This window comes from Pteropus alecto, unplaced genomic scaffold (genome assembly GCF_000325575.1).
Source record: "Pteropus alecto unplaced genomic scaffold, ASM32557v1 scaffold101, whole genome shotgun sequence".
Lineage (NCBI taxonomy): Eukaryota > Metazoa > Chordata > Mammalia > Chiroptera > Pteropodidae > Pteropus > Pteropus alecto.
In genome coordinates, this window is record NW_006432945.1 from 17077888 (window position 1) to 17086029 (window position 8142).

The following is an 8142-nucleotide window of genomic DNA, read 5'->3' on the forward strand; positions in this document are numbered from 1 at the left end:
TCCCCGACACCCCCCCAGGTTGCTTTCAACCGCCCTGCTCGCTTGCTGGCAGCTTTCAGTGGACCTGGAGTGCGTTCCTCCCACAGTCTAGCTTTCAGGGGACCTGGAGTGCACTCCTCCCACAGTCGAGCCGACAGTAAGTTGGGAAGCAAACAAAGAACAAGGCAGCAGCAGGAGAAACTCAGGAGCCTGGAAGATGCTGAGCAAACAGGCCCCAGGCCACCACCGTGGAGGCGAGGCGGAGCCCTCTGCGAGAACTGGGGCCCCTACGGGCGAGGCCTGACAGACCCTGTACCCGGAGGCTGCCCTTCTCCCTGAGAGACAACGCCACTGGCCTGCCAAGTTCTTGTGACTGTCACATGAGACCGTGCATGGCAGCATCTACAGCGCCAGACACGCAGTACTAAAGGATTTTTAGATAAACCGACGGCCAGAGACACTCACCCTGCCCCCTCCTGGGATTAAATGACAGCACCTACCTCTTACTGAGTTAGCACCCCCCGCCGCTGGCCCCCATGCTAAGTGCCTGACACACCTCCCTGACTTCCTGCAACGCCCCAGCAGGAAGCATTTATTCCCGTGACTGAATAGCAATCTGAGGACCAGAGGTTAAATACCTTGGTCACGTGACACTAGAGTGTGACAGCCACAACTCACTCTCAGCTCTGACTTCAGAGCCAACGTTCCCGCCACTGTGCTATACACCCCGGTGACACCTTAAAGGTCACTCAAAGCCCTTCAGAGATCAGAACCGTCTCTGAGAGGCACCTGGGACGTGAAAGGCCCCACAGAAACCAGAGGGTGACGTTTAATTCCCTTTCCTGGCTGAAGGCAGGTTAGGGACCTCAGCCTAAGACCAGGTGCCACCTGGAGAGGCTGGCTTCTGGCTCTGGCCCCATCAGGCCTGTTCCCAGCGCCTAGCTCAGAAGAAACGGCCGCTGGTCTGCGGTCCCAGCCACAGAGGGGGAGAGAGGTCGGCAACCAGCCCTGAGCATGGAGACCATGGAGGGCAGCCAGACCCGGCAAAGCTCCTGCAGAGACCCCATCGGCACGGTGACTGGGCGTCCTGCCGAGCCGCGGGCTCTGGCGATCCAGGCAGGACATTCTGGTGCTCAGGCAGCCAGGAGGAGTGCAAAGGACAACGGGGAACGGAGAGATGCAGGAGGAGACCTCCCAAGGGAGCCTGGGCAGGAGACAGGGGTGGAAAGAGGTCAGTACTAGGAAAGACACCGGCCTGGCTGACAGCGACGGGGAACGTCACGAGAGGGGCCCCAGGGCCAGGCCAGGAAAGTGGAGCGTGAGGCGCCGCAGCCGGGGCCCCGGGCTCTGGGCTCGGTTCTGCCACCAACTGTGGCTCCGGCTAGAGCCGGTGACCCCTCTGAGCCGTGATTTCCTGGCCCCCACGGCGGAATAACCCGCTTCGTCACAGGCGGTGTGAGGTCCAGACAGGATCAGGGGCACAAAAGCACTTTGTCGTGGTCAGGCCTCAGGCTGAGAAGTGACCACCCCACAGCCCACCGCGTCTTCCCTTCTCCTAGTGCGTCCAGCACGGGCTCAGGTGCCAACGCTGGGACCATCGATAGGTCAGTGGGCAGGTGTGCCTACGTCCCCTGGCCCCACGGGGGAGCTGTCTTCCCACCCACTGGCCCTGGCCCTCCTCCAGGAGAGAACGGAAAATGAAATCGGTTTAAAAGCAAACATTTATAAACAACGGAAAAAAAATGTGGCAGAGGACAGCAAAAATTTTCAGACCCTGTTGGCTCTTGTCCAAAAGGAAAAGCGATTCTCTCCTGCTTTGTTCTCTCCCCAACCTCATTCCAGGGGCGACCAGTAAAGACGTGGGGGTGGGGACTAAGCCGGAGAACCCCAAGAGGCAGAGTGTGCACCCAGCCAGGTGCGGATCGGAAGGCAGCATGAGTGCCCAGGCTCGGGTGGAAGGCCGCCGGCCGCCAACCGCCACCCGGCACCACGGGCCCCTCCCGCACCGCGGTCGGAGGGCAGAACCGTGTCCGCGCTGTGCGGGGCAGGGGGCGTGGTCTCTACGCTCAGGGACAAGTCTACAAAGCCCCTGTTGACCCCCAAACTCTGTCCCTTACTGCCATCTCCGATGGGGCTGCCTGTCTGCTGGCCATCCCCGGCTCCCGAGGCTTATCTGCTGCTCAACGCGCGTTTTATTGAGGAGAATTCAGTGGAACACCATCTGGAGAGGAGACGGTGCGTGGGGACGTGTCCTCTCGGTAAGACAGAGGACCCGCTCCTCCTGTGTGCGAGACGTCTGGGACTGGGGTCGCACTGCGGCCTCCGAGAGCAACCCGCAAGTGTTTGGACAGGGAGCAACACACGGCTGCAAGATGAAAGGCACGTGTCTGTGAGAGAGGTTTGGGAAATATTACGACAGTGTCCACCAGCTTCTGTCCACGGGGCCTCCAAACGCTTTGCAAAACTGGCCGCCGCATGTTACGCAAGACACGTGGAGAAACATTTCTTCACGGCGTCCCTAGGGAGGAAAAAATGCAAAGGTTAATGGGAGATGGTCGCCCAAGGCTCCTGCAAGTGGCGAAGGCCCCTGTCACGTCCCTGGCGCCCAGAGTGGCTGCCGAGCCGGGAGCACCGCCGGGGGTCAGACCTCAGCGCCGACCCCTCTGCGCGGCATCGTCCTGGGCAGGTCGCCTGTCTTATCTGAGCTGCCCATTTCTCATCTGTAAAAGGGGAGGTCCCCGCGCCCCCTACAGAGCAGCTGTGGGACATGCTGCGTGCAGCGGGGTAGGTCTTTACTGAAATGACAGCGACTGTGATCGTCACAGGAAAAGACAGAAAGAAAACAGAGACTATCAGAAACCACGGGATGAGGACTGGGCACTTTTTGATCAACCAGAATCACAGAACGCACTGAACGCGTGGGCCTTTCTCACTCTGAGCAAGCAGAGAGGCGCCCAGGGACACTGTGTCTTCATAAATGGTTTTAAAATGGTCCCGCCCCTGGGATTCTGCAGGAACACAGCATGAACTTAGATCCCAGGAGGGACGTCGTCCAGGGGTCCCCCGGCACCAGGAGCTGTCCAGCACCGAGCTCAGCCCCGCGCTCCATCAGCCCTGTCCCAGGTACCTGCTCCTGGGGCTTTGGTGCCGGGCGTGCAGGGAACCACTGTGCTCCACAGGTGAGTCTCCTACGGAAGCAGCACGTCCACCTCCACCAGCACGTGGCTGTGGACTGGGGCTCTCACCCCGGCTGAGTCCCGCTGAGCCCTCGGCTGCACTCAGGCCCAGGGCACTGAGTGAATGCACGCCCACGAATGGGCGCCACACTCTATTATCAAGGCGATTCTAGGACAGCCCTTCTTAAGATGGGCTTGTCCTGCACAAGAAAGGGTTTTAGGGACAAACGAGGCCCGTTGCAGCAGCTCACGGTACACGTGTCAGAGGATCTGGGAAGCCAGAGCCTAGCCACAAAGCCACCCAGCTGCCGTGAACACGACGGGCTCGGCAACTTCCCAGCATCTAAAAGCCACTGTCGGCGACAGCCTTGAAATGGCGACACGAGCCCCTCCTCCTCCTCAGCTCAAGCACCGCTTCTCATCCTCAGCACAGATAAGGAACAGCTTCTCGTTAGCTGTTCCTTAGGTAGACAGAGAAGAGGGGACGTCAAATGGTGACGTCAGAACAGAGGCAAGGGCCAAGATCACTGAACGTGTTGACTGACGGAGGGCTGGCATGGCAGGACCTCGGCGCTGGGCGGGGCCAACCCCGTCATCCACCAGTCCTCGGAGGCCAGAGGGGTCGGGCGCGCTGCCCAAGGTCACACTGCTAAGTGGGAAACCCGGGCCTGCCTACTTCCCCTTCATAACCGCTTTTCGGAAACGTTCCCATGGGTGGGACACAGCAGGAAAGCGGGAATGAACGCATCCGGTCCCTCCGTCTCGTGCTCAGTGATACTGAAGTGGTATCGTTCGCCTTTGAGAAAATCTCCCCGAAGCTACCGGCTGAACCGGTGACGCTGTGCATATACGTACCGTGCATCACGACACCGCAAACTGGTGGGCCTGGGCCAAAGCCCTTCACTGGCTGGGTAATGGGGCCGCGGGGGACCCCGGCTTACTAAGCTACAGAATTCGTAGATAACATCTGCCCATTTGTCTCAAAGGATCTTGGTAAAGATAAAATAACACACACTTCCTAAGAGCACTCTACACTACAGGCACTGGGCAAACATCGCCGCCCCCAGATGACAAGTCAGTCTCAAGCTCAGTCAGTCTTACCTTGCGAATGGGATGAAGGAGAGGCTGTACCTACAACGAGAAACAACAGCAAGGGTCAAATCAGGGGAAGGAGTGGAGGAGACACAGTGGGAGGCTTCTGAGCTGCAGAGGCGTCTGCAGTGGTTCGGTGGGGCCTCCCCCAGGGTGGAGGGTGCACACACACACGCGTGTGTACACACACACACGCATGCACACACACACACGCGTGCACACGCACACGCACAGAGCGCCACAGTTTAACTGGGAGGGCAGGGGAGTGTCATCTGTGGCCAGAGGAGGGTAACACGGCCAGGTAGGGACAACTGCTGTCACCTCAGGCTCATGGGGTCACTGCTTTAACCAGAGGAGCCAGAGAATCACCCCAAACAGACAGAATCCACACCGGTGGTCCTGGAATTTTTTACAAATCGTGCGCTGCACATAACTCCCACCCAATGGGGATACGTGTTCTTTTCTGCTATTACCGATTAAAAAAAAAAAGAAAAAAAATGAAACCCAAAAACCAAATATTCTACAAAAGAAAACGCAAGCAAGCTAAGATTCTGCAAGACCCCCAGCCCACCAATATCTTGGTGACCCCAGTCCGCCCAGGCCCCGCCTAGAAGGGAGCCACGCGGGACGGGCCGTCCCCAACCCCAGGGACCGGGCAGGGTGTGTCCAGGCAAAGCACACACCGTGGGGACCGTCAGCGTCGAGGGCACAGCGCTATCCGCCCGAGTGCGCGCGATGCCGGACCTCGGGAAACCGGCTTCGAGACCCGGCTGCGGTCGCCCCCCTTGTCCGCCTTCCGCCCTCACAGCGACCTGTGGGCAACCACGGTCTGAAAACCGTGACATGGAAGATTCCACAAAGAAGCAATTGCGAAGTCGTAAAGCGCGGGCCGTCCTGGGCAGCGAGATGAAACGTCCCGCTGTCCCGCTCCGTCCCACGTGGGACATGAATCGTCTCTTTGCCCAGGGTCTCCACGCCGGTGACACCTCTGCCCAACAGTCACTTAGCTATGGGCGCGACCGTCAGGGAGCCGCAGTGCTTGGCTTCCAGTCAGCCTTGTTTCACGTATCAATGGCCCCAAAGCGCTTCCATGAAGCGAAGCTGGGAAAGTTCTCGGCACAGCAAGGCCTTTACCATCCCACGTCACCGCGAGGAGGGTGAATGCAGTCCAGCAAGGCGTTTGAGAGGGACCGCATGCACGTAACCCTGGTTAGTGTTCTCATAACGGTTCTAGTTTAAGTTACTGCTGCTAATCTTGGTTACTGTGCCTGCCCCACCAACCGAACTAGAATCACAGGCGTGTGCGTGCGTGCGTGCGTGTGTGTGTGTGAAAAGGCACCGGGATCAGAGGGTTCGGTGCTTTCCACGGTCCGGGGGTCTTGGAACGTGTCCCCATGGATAAGGGGGGACGACTGGAGAAGCAAAGAAAAGCATGTGTATGTGGGTACAAATTTCTGCCCCCGGAAAACAAAATTATAAACGGAAGCCACCACGCCAGGCCCTTTCAGGACCTACTACCAAACGTGTGTCATGAAGTCGGCCCATTGGTCCTCGCTGTGCTCAGCGTGCAGCCTCAAGATCCACTTCTAACAAAGAAGGGTATAACTGGTCTCCAGATGCCTTAAAACGTTCACGGTCCTCCTCTCTTTGCATTAAAGCAAACTTTTTTTTTCTAACTCAGTCACATCTCCACGGAAACTGTTCCGGCAGACATCATCGCCTGACAGACTCGGCGAGTACTACAGACGTGTCTCAGAAGCTACAGATCCTACACCCGCCACCGCCCCCCTCTCCGATGCTGCAACAGTTTGAAAGGGCCGGGAACCTACAGCCCCACCGTGGTTTCAAACGCTCGTGTCTCCAGCAGCCCTTCCGCTCTGCTCGGCCCCCGAGTTACAGCTCCCCGATCCTGCCCGCGGGCCTCAGCGCCTGCGCTGATCCTGCAGCCAGCGGCCATGTGGCTTCCACTTCGCCGCTGTTCCCCATCTCCACTGACAGGTCACTCTGTCCTTCTGTTGGAGGGTTCAGTCCGTGACAAACGTGATGCTCATTATTTTTTTCTACCACTGTCCTTTCTCTTTGACGTCTCTGCCTCTGACCAGCGGCTGTAACGCTGCGTCGTCCTTGCTCTTACTGGGTGGAAGAGGTTCCATGACACTGACGTCATCCCAAAGTCACCCACGAGCCCGGCGAAAATGCTGCGGCGGGCAAACGGCCTCCCGAGGCCACTGAGGGCCACTCGCGGCATCGACGGGCAGCGGGCCGAGGCGCGGGCTTTTGCCCTGGAGCCCGGCTTTACCCGTGTCACCAAGAATTGCGCAACGGAATGGATTCTGTTTCCCTAACCCTCCTGCCGGCCCCACGTGGGATTTGAGGCTTTCGGCTGCATTCATCAGAGATCGACGTGGGCGGGACTGTTTAAAAGGTCACTTACCACGTCAGGGCCAGGGACTGCAAAATGCAGAAGATGAGTGCGAGCCCCTTGTTATGCCACTGGAAGAAACAAACGACACAGTTCTGTGAACGGGAGTGACGAGCGCGCAAACCGAAAAGGTTACGGAAAACTAAAACACACACTTACCCAAAAGGCAGAACACAGGGTGAGTGCGAAACACAGCTAGAGAGAGAAGAGACACGTTACTGAATTGATGACAATGACAACATGGAAAAAAAGCCGTAAAGACCTCTTATCGTTCTCGGCAAACTTACACCGACACTTATCAAGCTGCAGTCATCGGACGCTGTGACCATCACGGCAGCCACACGCAGCCTTCCTTTCAAAGCATTGCACCCACCTGAGCTCGTGTTTGACAGAGTTAGAATCCCAGGGAAGTTAAACGGGCCAGTAAGAATTCGTGTCGATTAAAGAGGGAAGGATCCTCTTCTACTTTCAAATCCTCCCGCAATCTCTGTCCAGCAAACAAAATCGCATTTCTGGTCCGTCCATCCTTCCACTCACACATACCAAGGACAGGTTCCACACACACACCGCTGTACGTAACTCCTGCCAAACACTAGTCTGGGGAGGAGAAAGGGCCATGCGGGGAAGAGGTGAACACGAGACGTCACTGTCACAGTCAGCAAGTCAGCTATTTGTTTACATGCCACCCAGCACTTCCCTGGCTCCCTTCTTAGAAAGTTCTTTCTACGAGAGCCTTGTTTTTGTCTTGTCCAGGCCGCCGTCTCTGGGTGGGACGGGCTAAGGCCACTGTGCTCAAGCTGCCGTCACGCCTGTCATCTCTTCCTGTGACAGTAACTTCTCGAGAAATGTGTCCTAACTATTTGCTTTCAGAGCCCGGTGCTTCGAAAAGACACCAAATAAACAGCAAACGTGGACATGGCCTTAGAGAACTTACTTACTTGAACACATGGGACTAAAAAGTATGCTGACCAAGCTCCAAGTGTCGCAATATTGAAAATTACAATAAAGGGACAGGGGATGTGGTCGGAATGATTTTGATGGTCACACGGACGAGAATGGCCCAAGGGAAGGAGGGTCATTCCGGGTTAACGGGACGGGGAGACACGACAGACAGACTGAAGGGAAGCGGGTGACAGGCCACGAGGAGACCAGACCCTCCTCAGAAACACCGATGAAAACAGGATCCCAAAGTCAGAGAACGGAGGGGGAAGAGCCCACCCGAGGAGACTGGACCCCCTTAGAGAGTGAACCCCGTGTTTCCGCGTTCCTACCCCGAGGTCAAGAAGACCAGACCCTCCTCAGAAACACCGATGAAATCAGGATCCCAAAGTCAGAGAACGGAGGGGGAACAGCCCACCCTAGGAGACTGGACCCCCTCAGACAGTGAACCCCATGTTTCCGCGTTCCTCCTCCCAGGTCTGCCTGGGTGTAGCCTTGCCTGTCACCCTCTGGGGGACCCAGCTCCCTCCCGCC

At 57.5% G+C, this 8142-nt stretch overlaps 1 protein-coding gene across 1 annotated transcript in view; it reads right to left on the minus strand.

The window, feature by feature from the left end:
• Positions 1 to 1682: 1682 nt before the first annotated feature.
• SFT2D2 (SFT2 domain containing 2) overlaps positions 1683 to 8142 on the minus strand; it is a gene marked incomplete at its 5' end in the record, with an annotated part of 11472 nt that continues 5012 nt past the window's right edge. Inside the window, 4 exons of the mRNA XM_006907921.3 lie at positions 1683 to 2497; positions 4257 to 4286; positions 6682 to 6740; positions 6829 to 6864. Coding sequence (XP_006907983.3) covers positions 2458 to 2497; positions 4257 to 4286; positions 6682 to 6740; positions 6829 to 6864 — 165 coding nt within the window. The remainder of the gene's footprint in view (positions 2498 to 4256; positions 4287 to 6681; positions 6741 to 6828; positions 6865 to 8142) is intronic.